Source organism: Chiloscyllium plagiosum, unplaced genomic scaffold, assembly GCF_037043375.1.
Source record: "Chiloscyllium plagiosum isolate Xiang-an unplaced genomic scaffold, Cpla_swu_hap1 HiC_scaffold_51, whole genome shotgun sequence".
Lineage (NCBI taxonomy): Eukaryota > Metazoa > Chordata > Chondrichthyes > Orectolobiformes > Hemiscylliidae > Chiloscyllium > Chiloscyllium plagiosum.
The window spans coordinates 16,019,609-16,045,660 of record NW_028270189.1 but is presented as its reverse complement, the minus strand read 5'-3'; the positions used below and the strand labels follow the sequence as shown (position 1 = coordinate 16,045,660).

The 26,052-nt window shown below is 42.8% G+C and overlaps 1 protein-coding gene across 1 annotated transcript in view; it reads left to right on the top strand.

Moving 5' to 3' along the window:
• Positions 1-26,052, top strand: part of LOC148135024 (putative G protein-coupled receptor 139) — a 104,008-nt gene that overhangs the window by 41,116 nt on the left and 36,840 nt on the right. Inside the window, exon 2 of the mRNA XM_087985239.1 lies at positions 16,567-16,884. Coding sequence (XP_087841365.1) covers positions 16,567-16,884 — 318 coding nt within the window. The remainder of the gene's footprint in view (positions 1-16,566; positions 16,885-26,052) is intronic.

Below are 26,052 nucleotides of genomic sequence, written 5' to 3'. Positions count from 1 at the left end.
TATCTCGGCCCACTTCCCCACCTGATTAAAGTCCTGCTGCAATTTCTGATAAAGTTCCTCACTGATCACGCTACCACTTATTTTAGTGTCATCTGCAAACGTACTAATCATGCCTTGCACATTCTCAACCAAATCATAGATAACAAACAGCAATGGACACAGCCTCCAGTCTGACTATCATCCTTCCACTAAACCCTCTACTTCCGATCATCAACCCAACTGTGTATCCGACTGGCCAGTTCCCCCAGCATTCCACGTGATGGAACTTTCCAGAGCAGCCTGTCATGTGGAAACTTATCAAAGGCCTTACTGAAATCCATAGAGACTAAATTTACAGCTTTGTCCTCGCAAACCTTCCTGGTCACTTTATCAAAGAACGCTAACAAATTTGGGAAGCATGATCGCCCACTCACAAGTCTACTGTGAATGCTCTGAATCAAACCCTGTGTAAGTAACGGGTGCAGTCAATGGTATGCTGTCCTTCATTGTAAGATGATTCGAGTACATAAGCAAAGCCATCTTCCTGCTGTTGTAGAGCCTTGCGGAGAGAGCTTTTGGGACACTCTCTACAGATTTGATCTCCTTTGTAAGGAATGATCTCCTTCCCACAGATACAGATGGCGGTATCATGAGGGTAGAGTGAAGAACCTGAGAGTTTAATCTGCAGAGCTGTGAAATACGAAGCAATGGTGATGCTGAAACGAGGTGTAGCAGGTGTATTTCCAAAAGACACATTGATAGGGTGAGAAATTCCATACTTTACCCAGGACAGATTGGTGTGATTTATTGTCACGTGTACCTCAGTACAAGGAAACACTTTCTTTCTGAGCAGTGGAGGCAGATCATAGTAAGCATGGCCAGACATAGTGTGGAAATAGATTTCGACAGAGTAAGGCATACAGGTTACACTGCACAAGACAAGCACTCGACAAGATCAACATGAGCAAGATCAACATTATTTGAACATAGAGAGTCGATTCATCAGTCTAACGTGACTTTCCTAATAGTTTATATGCCTAAATTAACTATCCCCATGTTATTGTGCAGTCGGCATGTGAGCCCGTACTGAACGTCAGGTTGCATATAATCCCCAACAGCAGCCACAGTACCTTCGATCTGAAACAGGACACCAACTTCCGCCCTACATAGAGAACACCAGGCTGGCTTCTTGGAAATGGAAGGTGCCTTCTTGAGACTTCACACAAGACATATGGCTTCCCTCCTCACCACTAGAAAACCACGTTAAAGTCCCACGTGTGTATCATGAGCAACGCAGCCAGAAGGAACAACGTGGAGCAGTCTGTCTGTGCAGCCTCTGCTCCACTTGTTCATCATGTTGGAGCATCAATCTGGAGACAGTGAGGACTGCTGATGCTGGAGATTGTAGTAGAGAGTAGATTGCTGGAATAGCACAGCAGGTCAGGCAGCTCCGAGGAGCAAGGGAATCCACGTTTTGGGCATAAGCCATTCATCAGGAATCAGCATCAATTACCTCATTCTGTCCCTTTGCAAGTGCGTTGAGGGGAAATGGCCTCGTACTGTTCCTGTGTAAGTGACTTAAGGGCTGAATGGCCTCCTTCTGTTCCTGTGTAATAGACTGAAGGAGCTGAATGGCCTCATCGTGTTGCTGTGGAAGTGGCTTTAGGGGCCGAATGGCCTTCCCCTGTTCCCGTGTAAGAGACTCCAGGGGCTGAATGGCCTCCTCCTATTCCTGTGTAAGTGACGCAACGGACTGAATGGCTTCTTCCTCTTCTGATTGGACAGGACCAAGGACCTGATTGGGTTACCCCTAGTTCCTGTTTGACAGCTCGATGTGCTGACAAGTGTGATGATGCTGCAGGCTTTGAGAGGTTCTTTTGTCCTGGTTTCTTTTCAGAGAGAGATTGAATGATCGTTAACAAACTGGTTAGTTAAGGCCACTGAGTAAACAGCTAGGGAGATTTTGGGTTAATTTTAATGCAGACTGAATGGGTGTGGCCAGCTCTCACAAATTACGATCTCTGGGTTTTGGTTTCTAAGTAGCATCAGAAACTATTGGGATCTCCACAGAGTTGGAAGCTTCAGTGACTATCTCCTGGCTGCTACTCTCTCTGAATTTTCTCTTGGTGCTGTTTTTAATTCCTGGATTAGAGAAATGTTTGTGACAATCTGTGTCTGAATTTTCCTTTTTGCCAGGGGCTGTGTTTATGGGATTTTCCTATATTGGTTCAGTTAATTAGTAATAGTTCCTAGATTTGTTATTCTGTTAACTTGTCCAATAGAACTACATTTTTCTAAATTCCTCTTTCTTTGCTTTCATTTTATCTTTCGTATTTCAATAAATGGTGTTTAGCTTTACACCGAGTAGTTTGACCTGTCACATTGCATCTGGAACAATCACTTTATATTCCGTTTAAAATATTAAAAAAAGAGTCTAGGTTACAGCCTTCCAATATTTTCGAGGGGCTCTGGTGTGGTCCATCACACTAGACTCCTTCTCTTCCTGAGTAATATGCTGGAGGCACTGAATGGGCTGTCCCTGTTCTTCTCCAATAGTGTCAATGGGCTGAATGGCTTCCCCATATTCCTGTGAAACCAGCGTGAGGTGCTGAATGAACTCTTATTTTACTGTGGCAATGTGCAGTGTCAGGCAGTGCTGGTAGATGAATGTTACGGACCATTTAACAGCACATGTCTCAATGGAGTCTGCGTCTTGCTGCACATTGACACAGACCAGTTCAGGAGCTGAAGGGGGTACAAAATGTTCTGAACATTGTGGAATCTTCAGTGACCATCCCCACATTCTGATCTTATGTTGGTGAGGGTGGGGACGGGAGACATTGATGAAGCAGCTGAAGCTGTTTGTGAAGAGGAAACTACCCTGAGGATCTCGCACAGAGGTGACCCAGGACTGAGATGATGAACATCTTCCTTTGTGCCATGTTTGACTCCAAACACTGGAGAGTTTACTCTGATTCCCATTAAGTCCAGTTTTGTTTAGCTCCTTGATGTCAGCAGACGTCAACCACTGCCTTGATATCAGGGCCAGTCATTTGTACCTGAACCCTTGTCTCAACCTCTTTTGTTCATATCAATAAACCATGATATAGGAGCAGCAAGTGTTTTCTTCAAACAGGTGGGATTGAATGTCAGGATTTCTCGTCTCAAGAATGTTGGGGAGAAAAAAATGACTGAAAGTATTTGAAGAGGAGGTAGATAGATATTGACCTGTCAGAGAGTTGAGGGCAATGATAAATTGGGTATGAAAGAGGATTTGAGACAGAGAGCAGATCAGTCATGATCTTAGTGAAAGGCAAGGCAGGCTTGGGGAGTGAACGACCTGTTCCTGTTTCTGATGTTCGCACATTCTGTTATTGGAAAGTTAGTGGGTGTTATTTTCATGAATGTCTGTATTGGAATGTTGCACGCAGGGAGACCAGAGGAATTTGTGAGCCATCGCTGAGTGAGGCATGGCGGCTGTATTCTCAGTGAATCTGAGTCTAAACATGATCAACAAATGAAGCATAAGTTGCAGAGAGGGGAAGCTCTGTAAAGAGAGATGAGGGGCGTCTTTCATACCCGTGCCTGGATTTTCCAATTGCATTTCCCAAATCACTTCAAAGCGTGTGTGACAGTCTTGAGAGGCTGAATAGTCTCCTCTGTTTCTATGCAACAGGTTATAGGAGTAAGTGGCCTCCAACTGTTCCTGTCCAGCAAGTATGCGGGGCTGGATGGAATGCAGAAACATGGGACTGAGGAGCAGGAGAGGGACATTAGATATTTTGAGCCTTCTCCACCAGGGTCTAAGATTGTGGACTCAGCCCCACTTTCCTGTTTGTACACTATTACCCGTGACTCACTTCCCTGTCAAATATTTAACTAAACAGCTTTCAATCCATGTGAACATAGAGGCACAATAAACTTCCAGTGAAGAGAATTCACCCTTGAAAGGTCCTTTCAGAATCTTTCGCCATCCCTCTTATAGAATCTGACAGTCATGCAGAACGGAAACAGACCCGTTAGTCCAATCTGTTCACACCGATCAGATATCAAATCTGACCTAGTCCTATTTGCCAGCATTTGGCCAATATCCCTCCTCTTTCAGATACATTTTAAATGTGCAATTGTAGCCGCCTTCACCACTTCCTCTGGCAGCACGTTCTGCACACACACCACTCTCTGTGTGAAACATTTACCTTCAGGTCCATTCTAAATTATTCGCCCTCCCATTTTCAAACTATGCCCTCTTGTTCGGGACTCCCCTATCTTGGGGAGCAGAACATGGCTGTTCAGAATATCCATGCCTCTGATGATTCCACAAACCTCTATAATGTCACCCTTCAGCCTCTGACACTCCAGAGGGAAACACCTCAACCTAATCAACCTATCCCTGAAGCTTAAACCTCCAGTTCTACAACCGAGTTGTACGCAGTATTCTTAAACTGGCCTCACCAACATCCTGTACAGAGGCAACATGCCACCACAACTCCTATACTCAATACTCAGACTGATTAAGGCAAATGTGCCAAATGTGTTCTGCACTACTCTGTCTCCCTGCGACTCCACTTCCAAGGAACTATGTACCGGCAGCCCTATGTCCCTTTGATCCACAACAGGACCTGACAATTCAGTGTATAATTTCTGCCCTGATTTGCCTTCCCAAAATGCAAAAGCTCGTATTTATCTAAATTTAACTATATCTGTCACTCCTTGTCCCTTTGTCCCATCTAATTGTGGTCTCGTTGTACTCTGAGATAATCTACCACACCACCTTGCTGATGTAATCTGTAACCTTACTAACTTTGGCCCCAGTATTCACATCTAAATCTTTTACCTAAATGATGAAATGCAGTGAAGTCAGTACCGATTCTTACAGCACACTGCTGCTCACAAGCCTCCAGTCTGAAAAATATCCCTCTTCCTTCAAGCCAATTGTGACTAGCTTCCTCCGTATCTCGTGTGACCGAACCTTACTCATCTGCCTACCAATTGGAATGTTGTGAGCACCTTACTGAGGTCCATGTAGACAATGTCTACCAAACTGCCCTCATCAATCTTCTTTGTCACCTCTTCATAAAACTCAATCAAGTTCATGAGACATGATTTCCCATGGAGAAAGCCACGTTGACTAACCCGATCAGCCCTTGCCTTCCCAAATGTATGAGCTGAAAAATGTGTTGCTGGAAAAGCGCAGCAGGTCAGGCAGCATTCAAGGAGCAGGCATAAATATGTATGTAAATCCTTTCCCTCAGAATACCCTTCAAGAACTGACCCACCACTGACATCAGGCTCACCGGTCTATAGTTCCCCGACTTTTCGGGTCATGTTTCCTTTTCAATTCCCAATGCTGCACTGCTCACAACAAATGTCAAATGTAACCAGGTTTGTGATAAGGCCGATGATATCGATCTCAGACTGGATCAGAGTCAGTTTTAGCAACAAGTCAGGCTAGTTTCTTTAATCTGCTAAAATAAGCACGTTTATGATCCAGAGCAATGTTACTCAAACTATCTTGGAAAGATGAATGGCAAACTGTTTGGAAATTGCAAATAAAGAATCGATATTTCCCTTTCTAAAAACACTGACACACACACACAAACAAACATCTCTGCAATTTCAAGTTGAACGCGCTTTGTCCATATATTATTGTAACTCATGACAAAAGGAACAATTGAGAGATTGTTCAAAATGTTATTCTGCTTCTGAAGACATTCTACTCACGCAAGCTGCTAGCAATGGGATTTCATCCTGGAACAGTTGGATTTGGCTGAAATCCCTTTACATTAGGCAGTGGAGAGATTCCAATGAATTCTGGCCAGGGATCGCCCAAGGGTATCACAGTGGCTCAGTGGTTAGCACTGCTGCCTCACAGCACGAGGAACCTGCGTTCAATTCCAGACTCGGGTGACTATTTGTGTAGAGGTTGCACATTCTCCCCTTCTAATGGTTGTTCCAGTTTCCTTCCACAGTCCAAAGCTGTGGTGGTTAGATGGATTGGTCATGATAATTTGTCCGAAGTGTTCAGGGGTTTCTAGGTTAGGTGCATCGGTTAGAGTAAATGTAAGGGAGCTGGCCTGGGAAGGTTGGTATGGACGTTTTGTGCCGAAGAGCATGTTTGCACACTGTAGGGATTCTATAAAAATAAGAATGGTAACGATGACTGTAGATTTTTTGTTTTAGCTCGCACACATTGCTGTCATGAGGAACAATGAAGGAGAGAGAGTGTAATCGGCCATTCCTTCTCGGGCAGATTACATTTTCTCTCTATCTGAGCTGAATCACACAATAATGTCATCCTCTCCCAAACTGGACCATGTGAGGTCTCCTTGTACGTTGTCCAAACCAAGTCTCCATCACATTCCCTGTTCCATGTTGATGCATCATTGCTACTGTCATACACAGAGGCATACCCTTAGCAGAAAATGGTCTCGGTCTATTTGAAGGTATGTTTATATGTCGCTGCGTCATTAAAAAAATAAAATGTTTAATATATTCCGAATATTGTGTTAAAATGAATGCATTTTGCAACAAATACAGTCATTGCTGGAAAAGCTCGGCAGGTCTGTCAGCATCCAGATGTCTTTTACATGCTGTATTTGTACCAGCCTCCACCACTTCCTCTGGCAGCTCATTCCACATGCACACCCTCTCTGTGAAATGGTGCTCGTGGGTTCGTCAAAAACGTTCCCCTCTCAATTTCAACCAATGCCCTCTAGTTTTGTATGCCCCAATCTGGGGAAAAAACCCTGACTACTCACCCTATCCGTGACGATTTTGATTTTATAAACCTTTACTGCTGCAAAATGTGACTCCAATCAACACGAATGGCTGTACTTTCAGTCATCCTGGGCCTAAATTCTGAAATGCAATACTGACACCTCTTCCTTCTCCATCAAGCCACAATTCTAAATCCGTTTTAATCAGTTTGTTCAGGTGCGTTATGAAACACTTCTGTGGTATTTGCACCTGGACCTTTGTGCCCGGAGGTAGGGACACTAGCATCACTCGGCAATATCCATAAAGCTGTACCATTATTCTCCTGTGTGTTTGCTCATCAGCCTCTTCTGACATGCTGTGACATACCTCTGCAACAGGCAGGACTTGAATCCAGAACTTCTAGTCCAGAGCTTGGAACACCATCACGCACGTTCAGGAATCAAATCCAGACCTCTGGCTCAGAGGTAGGGACATTACCCACGACACTACCATATCCAGATTTTGGGTCATATTTTAAGCGTCAGCTTTCAGCTCGGTGTGGATTTATTATAATCAGATTACCAATACAGAATTATACAAAACACTTTGTATTAAACAAGTGCAAAATATTTGTCTTAACTGTAGGATGTTGAGTGTACGGGATGAGTGGTGCTGGAAGAGCACAGCAGTTCAGGCAGCATCCGAGGTGCAGTAAAATCGACGTTTCGGGCAAAAGCACTTCCTGATGATTTTACTGCTCCTCGGATGCTGCCTGAACTGCTGTGCTCCTCCAGCACCACTAATCCAGAATCTGGTTTCCAGCATCTGAAGTCATTGCTTTTACCTTGTTGGGTGTACGTGCTGTGCCATCGAATTTAACTATGAACAGCTTTAATCGCTATTATCTGTAGTCTGCAATATTAGGGAAAGAAATCCTGCCGACACACTCTGGACAATGAAGGGTCTCGAATAGATTTTCATTACTGAACACCAGAGACGGAAAAAGACCATAATATCTGGCCCCAAAAAACCGATCAGTATAACCCAAGTCTCACGTGTGACTGCCTTCTTCCTAAAACCATGAAGTGATACCAGGCCGCTGATTACTGTTCAGCCTCTCCTCCCCACTGACTGTGTCTGCAATCTGTCCCTCCTCCCCCTAACCACACAAGGCAAACCAAGCTCAGGGTCTTTGTGAAAATCAAGGCCGGAGTGTGCAGGCCTCCTGGAGAGGGGAAGGTGAGGTGGCAGTAATATCACTCACTGGGTGAGGAGTGGCAGATGGAGTTTAGTTTGGATTAATGCGAGGTATTGGATTTGGTAAATCAAACAAGAGCAGGACCTATACAATTAAAAGCAGGGCCTTTGTCAGTGTTGTGGAACAGAGATCTAGGCCGTCAGCGTCCCCATTGGGCGGTGGGGGGTAAAAACCCTATCAAGTGTCATTGGTACTTTGGATTTTGTTTCGTTCTTTTTTTTATGGTTTTAGCTTTGGAAAGTTTTGAGAGCTTGTGAGTTGCAGTAGTTTTAGTTTGTACAGATTTAAGGCTCGATGAGTCTTTTGTCATTAATGCTCATTCGATATGAAATTCTCTGGAGTTCAAATGTTGCTGCAGTGTGTTATGGATAATGATGTGCTTAAATGGTGTACCTGGAACATTAAGGGGAGCCATCTGCCAGTCAAGAGGAAAAATATACTTTCTCATCTTAAAAAAGAGAGAGTTGTCCTATTGCAGGAGATGTACCTTGATGACACAAACATTTGACGTTACAGCAGGGCGGGTTCGATCCGGTTTATTTCTCGTCTTTTAATACTAAGAGTGGGGGTAAAGTCATAATGGATAGGAAGAATCTTCCATTTAAATTATTAGATTGTATTAAACACCCATGGAAAGATCATAATCGCAAAGTCTTGAACTACGGGAATTAATACAGTATTTTAAATGTTTATTGCCACCCGGTGCACCCTTTTAAAATCCTGGTAGATGCATTTTTAAATTCACTTATCTTGCATCATGGCACATGATTGCAGAAGGAAATTTCGACTGTCTTATGGCCCCACGATGGACAGAATGTCCAAAGCTCCCCCAATGCCCTCGTTATAATGTAAGCAATTAATGGATATGTGTCTAGAACGAGAGCTGGTGGATGTCTGGAGGCAGATCTACCTCACAAGTAGGGATTTTATTTTCTTCTTTAACCCGCAGAAATGGCACACGAGGGTTGATCTCTTCCCCATCCCTGCAACAATCTTAGATTCGGTGGCATCCTGCACAATTGGGAATATTACCCCAACATGCCTGCCCCAGAAGTGGGATAAAAGTCACATAAAATTATCTTGTATGCAGATGGTCTTATGTTTTTGTCAAATCCCGCAATTTCGGCAGCTCACGTGATGCAAAGCAATAATTCGCTTGCCGCCTTTTCGGGCTCTATGATTAATTTTACAACATTGGAGGCCATGCCTGTGGGAGGTCTTGGGGAAATTCCTGATGAGGGCAAATCCTGGTTTCCTTTTCAATGGTCACAGGGGTGTAGGGGGGCGAGGTTCTCTATTTCAGTATATTCATTACATCCGTCTTTGATCATTTATTTAACGTGAACTATGTCCATTTGTTTGACAAAATTAAACAAAACCTTCAAAGATGGGAGGCACTTCCAATATCCTGGCGAGGTCGGATAGCTCTTATTAAAGAATGTCCTTCCTCATTTACTATACCCCGTGTGAATGCTTCCTTTGATGTTTCCCACATAGGTATTTAGGAGACATAATGGCTGGTTTAGCTATTCTATTTGGCAGCATGAGCGACTCTTTATCAAGCTAACCAAATTGCAACTAACCCACAGATTGTGGGGAGTAGATCGCCCAGATAAAAGCTATCAATTAAGCTCTTTTTTATCCTATGTTAGTGCCTGGGCTGCTGAGGACTCGGCTTCAATACTATGAGATATTGAACCCTATCAGATAAAGTGAACCCTTATTAGTCTGTTTTTCTTAACTAAATTGACAACATTTATGAAGCATTGTCATAACCCAATAATTATCAATATTGTTAAAGCATGAATGACAATGCGTCAGATTGGGGCAATACAGCCAAAATCATGTTTCTTACCCCTGTCATTGGCACACCGGGCTGTCATCCGGGAATAATGGAATCCAGGTTTAAACTGTCGACAGCAAGGGGTGCACCTTGCTTGAGTGATTTAGAATTAGTAGAATCCCTACAGTGTGGATACAAACCCTTGGGCCCAACAAGTCCACTTCGACCTTCTGAAGAGTAACCCACCCAGACGCATTCCCCTACCATCCCATATTTACCATGATTAATGCCCAAACCGACACATCCCTGAACACTATGGGTGATTCATCAATCACCAATTTATCTAACATGCGCATCTTTGTACTGTGGGAGGAAACCCACACAGACACGGCGAGAATGTTAACTCCACACAGCCAGTCACCCAAGGCCAGAACCAAAGCCGAGACCCTGGTGCTGTGAGGCAACAATGCTCACAAATGAGCCACCACGTGTTATTTGATGGAGAAACAATTATATCATTTGATCAAATAACTCGTGCGTATGGACTACCTAGTAGAGATCTCTTCTGTTTTCTTTTCCAGATCAGAGATTTGATTAAAGAAAAACACACTTTTACCACACTCTTACAGATCCGATAAAGGGAAGAGGGCGCTTACTGCTTAGAATACACTCTCTGTCAGTACCCTTTATCATTAGTTGGAGAGTGTCCCCTCAGATGAGACTGTGCAGCGTTGTGATGTCTGCGAGAGAGAGTTGGGGTTCAGAACACCTCGGAGACATGGGACGATATTTGTGAAAATGATCGAAGGATTTTGATCTGTAATAGGACCCATTCCATGCAGTTGAAAATTCTTCGTAGTGTCTATCTGACCCCAAATTGTCTCTCAAAATGCAAAGTGGGATTATCTTCAGCATGTCCTAAATGCAGAATGTCTACAGGCACTCTTACTCATTGCTTGTGGTCCTGCTGCAGACTTCATCTATATTGGAGCACTGTGTCAGATGTGATAGGGTGTGTATTGGGGACTGAATTGGAGATGGACTTGGTTTCTGTTTTCCTGGGCCTGCCCAGGGTACTTTCCACAGATGAATATGGGAACAAAGTTATATCCTATCATTCTGTACTTTCCGTGCTAGGAAAAATATTCTGTTGCGATGGATGTCTGAACTCCCCCACCCCCAGAGAGGAAGAACTATGAACATAAAAATGTGTATCAGTTAATGCTCTTGATGAACAAGAGCTGTCCTTTTGTTATGTTGAGCTGTATTATTTATTCATTATTGTTTGTTTAGTTTTGTTTTTTCTTCTGTCTGTGTAGTGTTTTAATTTGTTTTGTATGTACATGAAATTGGATGTTATTTTGTTTTCAGTTAGTTGAGTTGTGTTGTTATTGGTTTATTATAATACTAAAAATCTCTTCTTAAATATTTTTTAAATTAAAATGCTAACATTGATAGAATACAGTCCCAAAAAACTCTCATTAGAAAGACCACTCATGGTGGTTTATCCTGAGGATCACCACATCTCGGGTGATGGGGTGAGGCTGAGAGACTGTCCCCTTCATGGTAATCTTTGTCAGTGTGAGGAACTGAACCTGCGCTGTTGCTCTGCCTCTACATCACAAACCTGCCGTCCTGCCAACTGAATGGGAGACTGTGTAACTGTTACAGACAGAAACAGTCACAGACAAATTTTAAGAGAAACATGCATAATAAGGAAAGTGGTACAGTTCAGATAACGGTCAAGATAACGCCTGAGGGTAAAAATGTATTTTTGGTCGAAATTGTATTTATAACGAGACGTGTTTAGAATTTGTTTTTGGTTTAATATCATTAAGGTGAGTCAAGTAACTCTTATGTGTTACACACTGGCACACTACCATTTTCCTGAAACTGGGAAATATTTGGAACATTATCTGGAACATTCTATAATCGGCATTCTCCAGAATATTCTATGACTGTGTGGGAGGTATTGCAAAGGAGAGAGAGAGAGAAGGTGTTGCATGCGGTAGTGAGAGTGGGGGACCACGAGCCTTGTTCGGGGGTAGTTGCAATCACAGATATACAGTGATTGTGAGGGAGCAGACAGAATACGGTGACCCTTATCCTGACAGAGCGGGGAAGGTTATTGATGCTTATCCTGTATTGCTGGACATTTCATCAGACCTCAAATACTGCACTGAACTCGGTAGTGAGCACAGACCATGCTCGGTGGGTCTGGTGGTGTGGCACCTTCTGGGATGGGAATGTTCCCCCTCTGTACTCGCCCATCCAATACGCCCACCGTGCTCTGTCAACAAACCATGGTGTAATTGCACCTTATCTACCAATTTGCCATTTCCCTGTCTTTGCTCTGTATCCATCTAATCCTTTACTATCATTGTATTTGTCCAAATGCCTTTTCAATGTTGTTATTGTACCGACTTCAACCACTTCCACTGGCAGCTCAGTCTAATTTGACAGTTCACCTTGGATTCCATGCGATCTAGCCTTCTAGAGCGGCCTACTATGTGAAACCTTATCAAAGGCCTTACTGAAATCCATATATAATATGTCTACAACCCTGCTCTCATCAACCTTCCTGGTCACTTCCTCAAAAATCTCTAACAAAATTTGTAAGGCATGATCCGCCATGCACAAAGCCATGCTGACTGCTCCAAGTCAAACTCTGTCTTTCCAAATGCATGCACATCTTATTTCTCAGAACCTTCTCAAGTGGTTCACCGAAAACAGGTGTGAAGCTTACGGGTCCATATTTCCCAGGCTTTTCTTCGCAGCCTTTCTTGAATAAGGGCACAACATTTGCCACCGCCCAGTCTTCCGGGATCTCGGTCCCTTAGCTTTTTCTCTCGCCTCTTACAGTGCTCTTAGATATATCTGGTCAGGACCAAGAGATTTGTCTGACTTTCTGCGTTCTAATATGTCCAACAGCACCTCTACTGTGATATGGACTGTACCAAGATATGACAACTAACCTCCTAAAGGTCACAGATCTTCATGTCTTTCTTTGTGATAAACACCGAGGGGAAATTGAGGACTTCACCCATCTCTTGAGGTTTTACGCATGCATGCCGGTTTTAGATTTTAAAGCATCCTATTCTCTCTCTAGTTGCTCTTTATCTTTCCTATACTGAATTTGGACTCACTCTAATCTTCTCAGCCATGACTACCTCATACCCCCTTATGGTCCTGCTGATTTCCTTCTTCAGTAATCTCCTCTATCCCCTGTAATACTCCAGGGATTCCCTTGATACGAGCTGCCTGAACATGAGCCACGCCTCCTTTTTTCTGGTCAAAGCCTCAATATCTCTTGACATCCAGGGTTCTCTCTTCCAGTCTCACATAACCTTCACCCTCAAGAGTCAATCGACTCTCAGAGATGTATAACATGGAAGAAGATCCTTCGGGTCTGGTCATCTATACCAACCAAATATCCTAAATTTATCTCGACCCCCTAGCCAGCAGTTGGCCCATCTCCCTCCAAACACTTCCCGTGCACATACCCATCCAAATGGTGTAACTGTACCTGCCTCCACCACCTCTTTGGGCTGTTCAATCCATACACGCAGCAGTTCTGTGTGAAAATGTTGTCCCTCACGTCCCTTTTTAAATCTTTCTCCTCTCACCTTAAGCCTTTATATTCTATATTTGGAATCGTCTATCCTGGGAAAATACATTGACTGTTTACTTTTTCTATGCCCCTCATGATTTTATAAACCTCTTTAAGGTCCACCCTCAGCCTCAACACTTGAAAATAGCCACAGCCTATTCAAACTCTCCCTGTAACTCCAACCCTCCAACACCTGCAACATTCTTTTAAATCTCTTCTGCACCCTTTCAAGTTTGACAACATCTTTCCGACAGCAGGTTGACCAGAATTAAAGGCAATATTACACAAGTGGCCAAACCAATGTCCTGTACAGATGCAACGTTTCATGCAATTGCTTAGACTCAAAGCACGCACCAATAAAGGAAAGATCACCAAGTGCCTTCTTCACTGCACTGTCTACCTGTGATGGCACTTTCAAGGAACTGAGAACACAGTAGCTCAGTGGCTAGCATTGCTGCTTCAGAGCGCAGCGATCTTGGTTTAATTCCATCCTTGAATGAGTGGCTGTGTGGAGTTTGTACATTCTCCCCATGTCTGTGTGAGCTTCCTCGGGTGCTATGTTTCCCTCCGACAGTATAACAATATACAGGTAAGGGTAGATTGGCCATCCTAAATTGTGCATAGTACCTTTGGATGTGAGGGAGACGGGCATTAGCCATGGGAAATGCAGGCTGAGAGGGATAGGGTGGTGGTTTGTCCAGTGGGATACTGTTTATAGGGACGGTGTGGCCTCGATGGGCCGAAAATCTGTCTCCTAACTGTAGGGATTCTATAATTTCTATGGAGTTCTCCTTGATTGGCAACTTTCGACAGATCCCTACCTATATGTCTGGCCCTGACGTTTCTTGCCAAAATGCAATACCTCACATTTATCTAAAATAAACTCCATCTGCCACTCCTCAGCTCACCTAACTAAGTTCCCATTATATTCTGAGAGATCATTCTTCATGTCGACTACACCACCAAATTTGGAATTATCTACAAACTTACTGACAATACGTCATATACTCAAGTGCAAATGATTTGTATAAGTAACAAAAGGCAGTGGACCCACTATTGATCTTTGCGAGCAGCGCCACTGGTCACAGGTCTCCAAGTTAATGAACAAATGCCAACTGTCACACCCTGTCTCCGATATTCAAGAAAAGTTTGGATCTAAATTGCACGCTGTCCCTGGATCCCAGGCAGTCTAACTTTGCTAACCAGTCTACCATGTAGAACATTTTGGTTTTCTTACTGAATTCCATAAAGACAGCATTCACTGTCCTGCCGTCATCAACCATCTTCATCACTTCCTCAAAATATTCCACCGAGTCAGTGAGACGTGATCTCCAATGTACAAAGCCCTCTTCACTCCTTGTCTTTCCAAATGCATATATATCGTTTCCCTCAAAATCCCCTCCAACAATGTAGTCACCATTGACGTCAGGCTCACCGATCTATAGTTACCTGGGTTTTCCTTAATTTCTGAAATAATGATACTATGTTAGCAACTCTCCAGTCTCTTGCCACCTCATCTGTGGAAATCAATGTTACAGATATATCAGCAAAAGGCTGAGCAATTTCTTTCCTAGCTTCCCACAATATTCTGGGATACAACTGATCAGGTCCCTGGGCTTTGTTCACCTTTATATGTTTTTAAATGTCCAACATCTCCTTGTAATATAGATACTTTTCAAGATATCACTATGTATTTCTTCATTCTCTCGCTCTTGTAACCTCTTCTACATTAAATACGAGGCAAAATACTTGTTTAGTATCCCTTCCATCTCCTATGGTTCCACACATAGGTAGCCTTACTGACCTTTAAGGTGCCCTATTGTCTCCCTAGTTAATATTCTGCCAGTAAAGGATTTGTAGAATTTCTTCAATGCCTGATTAACACTATTTCTGAAGCCATCTCATGTCCACAATTTTCTGGCCCAATTTCCCCCTTGACAATACACTTTTTGCCCTTACACTCCCCTCGGGATTCACTTAATCTCAGCTCTGTTTTCCTGACATATGCCTCCTTCCTTACCTTGACCATAACATCAATATATCTAGCCATCCAGCACTCCCTGCACCCACCAGCCTTGCCCCTCTCACTAATAGGAACATGTTGGCTCTGGACTCTCTGAAACCACGTTTTGATGGCCTTGCATTTTCCAACCATCCCTTTACCTGTGAATAGGGTATTCCAATCTGCCTTTCACAGGGCTCGCCTAACACTTTCAAAATTGGCCTTATTCAAAGTTAGAACTTTAATGTTTACATCAGGTCTTTCCTATTCCACAACTAGTTTGAAACTAACATTTATGCGAAACAGACTTGAATGTTAAATAAACATTTCCTGCCCCTCTGCAACATGCTCGAGAGGCTGAGTGGACTCCTTGTGTCCCTCTGTAATAGACTGGAAAGGCTAAATGACCTCCTCTTGTCCCTCTGAAATAGACTCAAGAGGCTTCATGGCCTCCTCCTGTCCCTGTGTAACAGATCCGAGACATTAAATGAGATAGCAACCCGTGGATTACGAGCAGCCGTTAAACTGTATCTGATGGAGTTACAGAAACACAAACAACACAATGTACTCCAGGTGCCCTCTCAGTAACACTTTATACAGATGCAGCGACACATCTCTTTGTTTTGAATGAATCTTTCGGCAAAATGTGCCAATATTCCAGCTTTCCACCTTTTCAAGTAGCACTAGGCTAATATGGGCTTAATGGCCTTCTCTTATCCCTCTGTAAGAGGCCCATAGGGACAGAATTGCTTCGGTCTGTTCCTGAGCAGCAGTCTCAATGCACTGTCTCAAGGTTATGAAAGGATTTGACAACAGGGCATTAACACCAGGAGTAGCCTCACACTGGTCAACAAGTACCGTAATTTTTGTTCAGGTATCGAGAAACTTGCCCACCCGACTTTTTTTGATGCGGCCGATCTGTTATTTTATAACTGCCTCCATTCATAAACAGAGTGGAACATATATTGACCCCTGCAGTGTCCTGTTAATACTCTCACGTACAAATTAATAAAAAGAGTTAAAAGATTGAAAGGTTTATGATCCATCCCTCAGCAACCCTCATCCATTCCATCCAAACCCAATAAATGAAAAGTGATGTTTTGAACAGGTTAACTGAGCCTATTTGTTCAGTGACTGCGATTAATGCCAATCTCCATGGATTCTAATTATGCCAGTAGAGGGTTTCGATCTTTTAATGATAAATGGGGTCCGTTCAATGTGTTATTCCATAACATGAGCGGGAGCATCACCGACAGCACTGATCGGGATCAGCAGATCCAGAGAGAGGGAGAGGAGAGATCAGAATCTGAGAACATTAGACTGGAATGTGCCAACAATGGATCAGGATATGAGAACATTAGACTGGAATATTCAAACAATGGATCAGAATCTGAGAACATTAGACTGGCATGTTCCAACAATAGACAGTCGCTTATCCAATTATGTTTGGTATCTTTCTGCATTTGATTGGTTGTCATTATCATTGCGGATCTATTACGCTCTTCTCATTATTCAATATTTTTATTATCCCTTCCTGGCTATCATTGGTGTTCCTGGTGAGTGTCACTGTCCAGATTTTGTTTCTATAAACCAGTTATGACTGTATTACTGTTACTCCATGTAGTCTACACTTCCTGCCACTATTATTGTTCCTGTTGAATCTCTCAATCCAGATATTCACTCTACAGACCACTACTAACTACATGAATGAATGCGTTCAATTACTGTCTCGCTCTCTGCTCTGGCAGTGTTACTCCGGGTCTCTATGTTGATCTATTCAGTTTCAGGGGAGAACCACAATGCATTGTAGCATTGCCTTTGCTGTTAAGAGTATAGAGGTCACCGTCTACTGCTCTGGTTACAAATTCCACTTCCTTCCACTGTTTCCATCCCATCCCTGGCCAATATCTACAGCTGAAGCAGACAAGTCACAACTGTGGGAGATCCCTTTGACCACGAGCTGATTCCTGACACCATGTCCTGACCATTTCTAACTTGAAATACTCACCACTCCAGAATATATCTCACTGCTTATTCCATCTGCTGTTTGAATCTTGAGCTATGAAATGCAGGCTTAATGAAGGCAATAATCTGCTGCTGACGCTCCCGGCTTCAAACCTGCCGAAGCAAATCTGATTCGAATTCACACCAAACCCCCATCCATCTGTCATTCATGTGCACACCGATGTATATTGCTGTTGTGTCTGGCAATGACTTTATTTTAATATTCTCAAACACTTTATCTCATCTGTCCATGAAACTTCCCTCGTTCTCTCTGTTGATTAACAAAAAGCCTGCCACTTGTTCGTATTTAAAAGTTTCCTCCATGTGCGTTCCTTCTCAAACAGTGAGTTTCGCATTCAACCACGCCAATCGCGCGCACACACACAGAGAGCAAACCTTCCCATTGCAAGCAGTAATCTGATGCGAGGAAAGTTAGCATATGATAGTAACGTTTGCAATACTCTCTATGCTGGGCAAATAGTGCAGTTCACTGAACAACACACTAGCATGGTCTGCACAGCTCTCCATGCTGCGCTGTCATCTTGTCCCAGTTTATGTTGTTTGTGATGTTCTGTGAAGCAGATAGAGAATTTGATGTGACAAACCAATCCAGCTGATCTGACAATGCCTTTATTCAATGTTGTCATTCTTGTAAATTTACTCACGAAGATCCCACTTCTCCAGTTAGTCCCACTGCCCTTTCTTTTTCCCCATATTTCCACAACATCTTTTCAGTTAATTAATTGTCTGTTTCTGTCTTTAATGTGAATCTCTCTGTCCCTCTGTATCTTTCCCTGGCCTTGGGTTTTGGCTCCCTGGTGTATCGAGTGCTGGCATTGTGTAGCTCAGAAATACTGAAATGGTGTGTGTCAAACTGTTGTTCACTTCCTGGTATGTTCCATGTTATGGTCCATGGGCAGGTGTGTTTCAGAAGTTATGAGACACATCCTTGTAACTTGGTCTGTACCTGTGGTTGTCCCTCTCAGGTGACCTTCCGATCAGTAACACGAGCAAGCCCATTGAGTGAAGGACCAGGCATCTAAATTGCCTGACAATGCTGTTACTTTTTAATTAAAACGTTAGCTTCTCATTTTTTTTAGTAAGAGGTCTTAAAAGCCAAAGTGCCTACTGAAAACGGCTCAAGCAAATAACTCACGGGGCTTTTAGGGTTTTTAATAAATAGTAGTAACAATGGACAGCTCACACAGACCAGGCTTTCTAGTTTGTTTTTTCTTGCAGCTGTAACAATCACGGGGTGCTTGGGGTCCCAGAGGGGTTGGAAGTTTTAGTAAATTATCCCTAGCTGTTACTCTCTCTAAAGCCTCACTTGATGGTGTTTCCTCCTGGATTGGAGAACTGTATGCAAGAATGCATGTCTGAATGTTCCTTTTTGCCAAGGGGTGTGTTTAGATGATTTTAATAGATTGAACAGTTCATTTGCAGAACGCACTGTATCCATTATTCGCTTAAGGTTTACAATAGTTAAGCTATTCTAAATTCCTCTTCATTTGGTATGGATTTTCATTAGAGGATAGTGAGGTTGAGCAACCCTATAGTAGCCAAAGGCCTGATCAGGATCTGTTTAAATACATCCAGGCATTATCTAAATTTGATGAGAATGATGGGGGAGCCTTTTTAATTTCATTTCAGAAAGTGGCTAAACAAGTGCAGTGGCCAGAGAACATGTGGATTTAGTTTATCCAAACAAAGCTGATAGGTATTTGCATCCTTATCGGAGGAGGTGAAGAAAGCCATCTGAAGTGCATATGAGCTTGTGCCAAAAGCCGAAAGTGTTTCAGGAATCTAAAATAGCATCCCTGGTTAAACGCACGTTGTGTTTGAAAGAATCAAACAAAGTAATTTTGAAAGGTGGGGAAGGGTATTAAAACAGAGCAAAGTTATGGCACTCTGAGAGAGACTCTAATTTTGGAGAAGTTAACAATTCACTTCCTGCAGTCGTGAGAACTCGTGTGGAAGAGCAGAGAGTTACTATGGCAAGATTAGAAGCTGAATGGCTGATAATGATGATTGGGTTCAGAAATCAAAGTTTGGTTTCTGTGAGGGATTGAGAAGAATGTGCGAGATCTTCTTAAAACATATCCCTGTGAGAGTAAGGTTTACTGGTGTAGGCCAGCATTAGCAGGTGAAGCGGTTACATCACGAAGTGGTACATAAGGATGTAATATTTTTATGCTGAGACATGAGGAGCTATGTCATTCAGAAGGAGTATTGGAGAGATGAGAAGTGCTCCATTATGTAACGTGTGGTTGGAGTGTCCAGTAGAAACATCAACAGATTTATTCCACAATGGGGAAGGAGGCCTTGAGCTTGGCGTTGGCATTACAACATTTCAGCATTTAAATTGCCAATAACATACATGGGACAAATCTTTATCACTGATCGTGACCCTTAAAGATTTTGGAGAAGTTTAGGGAGAAAAATACCAGTCCGTTTTTATTGAGCTTATTGAAATTATAAAGTTGACAGGGCGAGAAAACCTAAGTTTTGACATGTTGTAGAGACTTGGATGAAGAAAGACAAAAGGCATTCTGTGGCAGGAGTGAAATGACTGAAATCGAATCGAGTTGTGAACATTTGTATGCTCAGAGTCAATGTAATATATGTTCATTCCAGTCTACTAATAGTGGAAGATTAGGCGGTCTAAAATGAATCCATTTGTATATATTGATGGATCATTTTATTAAAGGTGGAGTTGTGAGAATACTATCACTGTAAAAAGGTTATTTTCTATTCGGTTTTTTTTTTTTGATGAGAGCTTTTAAAGGCAGAGGTGCAGAACTGCTGTCTGAAAACAGTTTAAGTAAATAACTGAGAAAGCCTTTAGGTTTCATTAAAACGGTGGTAACGATGGAAGGGCAGTGGTCAGCTCTCCCAGACCAGTTTTCTTTGTTTTGTTTTTAGCTGCAGCATTCAGAAGCTGTTCGGTTCCCAGAATGGTTGGAAGTGTCAATACTTGATCCCCAGCTGCCTTTCTCTCTGAGATATCTATTTATGTTGATTTCTCCTGGATCAGAAAACTACAATGTAAGAATCTGTATTTGAATATATCTTTGTGCCAAGCAGTGTATACCATTAAGGTATGGTATCTATTGTATGTGTAATTGTTCCAACATATAAGTCATCCCGAAATGTTCTTTTCTTTGATTGTATTTTAACTAAAGCATTTAAATAGATTATATTTTGCCTAATGTCGAGTGGTATGACCAATCACAACATATCTGGCAAGCACACTTCCCATCTATATTCACAATAAGGAAAGGTTTGGGTCTAAGCGGCCTTCTTAAAATATTTTGCGGGAATCCGGTCTGTTCTAACTGACTCCTGTTATTGAAAAGTTAGTGCAGCAGCTGGGGATGGTTTGCTGGAAGTTATGCTGTGAGCTGCCTCAGAGATTCAGGGAGACCTGAGGATTTGGTGACCCTGTGGACTCTTGGATGGAGCCTGGGGACTGGAGTTACAACATCTGGGTCTGCAACATGAACAACAAATGGAGCAGAGGTTGCAGAGAGGGGAGGCTCTGAAACCACGCAGTGAGTGTGTGTGGGGAAAGAGAACTGCTGCTTCCACCCCGGAATTTTCCGGAACAGCTTCCCAAGCTCCACTTAACCCAGTAGCAGAGTGTGAGGGGACTCTGATTGAATATGGAGCTGGTCACAGAGCGGTGTCAACTCCTTTAACACGTCCTGCAGCTTCACACCAGGGGGAAGGACGGTGCTGCCAGTGGCTGTTCGGGTCACAGTTTCATTCAGCTTCTATCTTCTGGAACTTTTCAAACAGGACTAGGTGACATATTCATCATCTCCCAGTATGTTGCCATCAATGTAACCATTCAGTGACGGAGGATATATATGGTGAGGTAAATACATTGTTTCTCCCTCAGCAGGGAGCTGCCGGGTGTATCCAGTATAGTGGGATTCTCGATGGTCTACATGGCATCTGCGGAGTAGCCGTGTCAATGGGGAGAGGTAGAGGAACTGAAGGCGCACTCTCTGTATTAATCTTGCAGCGTGCCCATCACAGTACATCATGTTGGTGAATACCCCTGTCCAGACAGCAACCACAGCCTCTTCATTCACAAGCAGGCAGCCATTCCCATCGTCTTCAGATCTCCATGTAGAAAGGAATGAATGTATCTTGGATAAAGACCATCCCCTTGATACACGTTTGATAACAGCATCCCCCATCACCAATCAAACACTTCAAAGTATTCCATGTGCACGGAGAGCAATGGGGTCACTTGGAGCGTCAAGGAGCAGACAATCAGGGATGGAGTAAAACCTCCCCTGTCTGAACGGGTCAGAGTGAACCCCCCAATACACAGTATTATTAATCCCTGTGATCCCTCTCCATTTCAGTAACATACTGCCTTCCGTTATTCCTGTAAATGAAATGACAGATTATATCATGTTATATTGCAGCTGCCAAATTATTATCCATTGCCTTTACCTCTCTGCATTTATCTGTAGACCCTCCACCCTCTCTTGATAATTTAATCTCTTGCTTATCACAGCAACATGACCAAACTCAGTATCTGTATATCTGTTCCATCCTCCTGATCATTGATATAGATTGTAAATAGTTGAGGACCCAGCACTGGTCACTGTGTGACTCCTCTGGTGACGTTCTGTCAAACTGATTTAGACTGATTTATCCGGAGTGCCTGGTTCCTGTTTGATACATAATTCTACCCCATTACTGTGTAACACAGCCGTAAAGCTGAATATGAACAAGGAGCATCAGTCAGGAATCCAACCCTTCGAACTTGCTCTGCCATGGAATACAATCATGGCTGATGTCATCGCGTCCTCTGTTCCACTTTCCTGCCATCTCTCGCTCTCAAACTCTCGTCTCTTATTGTAGATTGCGCCACATGAAAAAATATCCACTCCACATCTACACTTTCAATTACGTTTAGCATTTTACAGACCTCAATGAGATCTCATTTCATTCTTATGAACTCGACAGTATAGGCCTGAACTGGTCAATTTCTCTTCATAAAACAAACACTTCAAATATGGAATCAATCTGATGAAGCTCTTCTGAATTGCCTCCAATAGAAATACCTCATTCTGCAGGACACCCAAACTGTCCTCCAGTTGCAGCCTCACTAACACCTTGCATAGCTACAGCAACCTTTCTACTCTATCCTTTTACAAATAAACACTCAAGTTATGCTTGCATTCCTCATTACTTCAAGTACCCGCAAGTAAGTTTTCTGTGATATGCAAGCAGACACCCAAATCCCTCTGCACTTAAGCACTTTGAAGTTTCTCTCCATTTAGATAATAATTTGCCTTTTTATTAGGCTGGCCAACTTGAATAACCCCATATTTATCCACTTTAATTTTCATTGGCAAATGTTTGCCCATTCACCCAATCTATACATATTGTTTTTAAATCTCTTGCATCATCATTCCGAAGTAATTTCCCACCAATATTAGTGTCATCTGAAAATGTAGCTATAGCATTTTCTATCCCGTCAACCGAGTAATAATGTCGATCACAAATGGTTGAAGCATGAGAACTGAAATCTATGGCACCCAACAAATTGCATTTTCCAATAGAAAATGACACAATTAATTCATCTGACTGCACTTTGTTGGTTAACCAATCCTCCATCCAAGCCAATACATTACTCCTAAACCGATGCTCTCTGATCTTACCACGCACTCTTTGGAGAAGCAACGTATTTGAATCCTTCACGAAGACCAGATATATTCCATTTCCAGGATTCCCACTATCCACCTTGTTTGTCACATCTTTAAATAACTCAAGAAAACACTTCAATCATGATTTATCCTTTGTAAAACCACGTTGACTCCGATGAATTGTGGTTTACGTTTGCAAATGTCCACAACAATGGATTCTAATAATTTGCCTTAAATTACAATACTTTATTGTTACATTTTACTCCCTAATGTATTCAGTTATTATAAGTTCTTCCCTTTCTAAAACCTTTACGTTTTCTTTGAATTCCTATTTGATTGGCAAAAGGGTTTTAAGAGATGTGCTCCACTTGCTGCATAAGCGGTATGTGTGGCTGACTGGACCCATCCTCCTGCTGGTGTACAAAATCGATGGGATGAAGTCTTTCTGGCGTTCCCATGTTATCATCTCCAAGGCCAGAATGACCACTCCCTGTTGATGCGTTAGAGGAGTGGGGGATTATGGAAACTTCCCGTTGCTGTGCAACATTTTGAGGGGCTGATGGGTCTTCTCATATTTCTCCATAATAGGTGGAGGTACTGAACGGTCTCCTCTTGTATCCCAGAGATGGGACTAAGATGGCGATTGGTCTTCTCTTGTTCCCATACAACAGACACGTGTCTGAATTACCTCCTCTTTTCTCATGAAATAAGTCTCAAATAGTTTTTATCCTTATCCAATTCTCTTGCAACAGACTCGGTGGGTATGAATGGCTTCCTGCTATCCCAGTGTAACAAATCTCCAGTCACTGTGTGACCGCTTTCAGTTCCTATGTTACAGACTTGAGGAGGCTGAATGGACTTATCCTGTTGCTGTGTAATAGGATACTGGTGCAGCATGGCCTACTCTGGGGCCAGTGTTGTAGATTAGAGGGGCTGATTGGCCTCCTCCTGTAAATATACATCAGGCTCCAGGGGCTGAACAGGTGTAACAGGGTCAAAGGCCTGAATATCCTTCTGTTGTTCGTGTGTAACAGGCTGAAGAACGGAATGGATTCCTCCATTATCTGTGTAATTCGCTTCAGTTGTTGACTCCTTCCTGTCATCTATGTTGAAATAAGATCTTCTTTCATTTTTGTAAACTCCAATGGCTATTGGATCAACCTGATCTTCCTTTCGTTATAAGTTAGCACCCTCATTGCAGGAATCAGTTGAGGGGACCATCTCTGAGCTGCTTCCAAGATAATAACATCCTTTCTTCATCCAAGAGACCAAATCTGTACACACTACTCCAGATGTGATCTCACTAAGATCCTGTACAGCAGCAGCAATGCTTTACCAGCCTGCCGTAAGGTTCCCACCCAGGTTAGAGCAGTCTCAGCTCTCTGGGGGAAATACAGAGCATTGTTGAACGATCATTGTCCTTCTCTACTCCACTAGCATAACGGGAGGTCTGGAGAAAATGTCACGATGATGCTTAAGAAGATCATAAATGATGTGGCAAGATGATCTCTACCATTAATCTCCCCAAAGTCCACGTCACTCAGATTCTACAGAATCTTGTAATGTGGAGCGTAAAAACAGCAAGGAGCAGGAAACATTGATGGGGGTTATATATCAAAGTGATAGCTGCAATACAAATGTTGGGCAGGTTATAAAACAGGAAAATGAGATATACACAATTGTGGCTACTGCAGTAATAATGCACTGTTTACATTATATATAAACTGTGTTAACCAAACTGAATGCTCATGCTGGGAAAAATGGATTTCATGAGCATGTGTTAGATAGCTGGCATTAACATTTTGTTGAGCACAGAGCTAGAGATCAGGTTATTTAGAAATTGATGTTGGATGATCATAAAAGCTAATTGAAAACTTTACTTTAAAAGGACCTTTTGGGAATAGTGACCACAATACATTGGTTTTCTTTTATGCTGTTTGAGTACACGGTAGTTTTTGTTTTATTTGAAGTAACTGTTATAAATCTGAATCATGCAAGCCCTGAAGGTGTGAGGAGAAAGTGGGCACTGCAGCTGCTGGAGATCAGTGGCGCTGGAAAAGCACAGTCAGGCAGCGTACGAGGAGCAGGAGCATTGTCGTTTCGGGCACAACCCTTCACCAGGAATGAGGCTTCTGGGTCAAGGGAGCTGAGAGTTAAATGAGAAGGGGGTGTGGCAGGAGGCAGGTAGCTAGGAATGCGATAGGTAGATGAAGGTGATGTTGAAAGTGATAGGTGATTAAGGGAGACAGAACGCCTTATCTACTGCATCCTTTAAACTCAGTGTGGTCTTCTCCACATTGGCGAGACACACGTGGATCATTTCAGAGAACATCGCTGGAACAGCCACATTGACCAACACCACAACCTTGTGACTGAACACTTTACCTCTCCTTTCCACTCTGCCAAGGACATGAGAGTCCTGGGCCTCCTCCATCGCCAAAACCTAACCACCCGAAGCATGGATGGAGAAAGGTTGTTCTTCTGCCTTGGGACCCTCCAACCACAGGGGATTAATGTAGATTTCACCAGTTTCCCCATTTCCCCTAACTCCACCTTATCCCAGTCCAATCTTCCAACTCAGCACACTCCCCCCTTTTGAACGTTCCTATGTGTTCATCTTCCTTCCCATCAATCTGGTCCACCCTCCTCTCCGACCTAACCCTTTCAGCCTCACCTTTAACTACCTATTAGGTCAATAGAAGCAGCTTAGAAAAATGCCAAGTGTTGTAGTAAGCCAGTGGATTCGGAGAAATGTAGGACCCAGCAACGGATGACCAAGAAACCGAGAAGGAAATAAAAAAGCGAAACAGCATGCAAACAAAAGAAAAACATACAAACTGCGAAAGAAAAACATAAAGACTGCTAATAAAACATAAAGACTGCTAAAAAAAAGTACATCAGTGTATGAAACTAATGTAAAAACAAGGTCAAATATGGAACAGTATGCGTGCGAGCAGGGTACTTTATTGTAGAGAACAGAGAAATCACAGGAGAAAGAAACAGTTTCTTTGTGTCTATCTTCAAGATAGAATATCCAGAAATTCTCCCAGA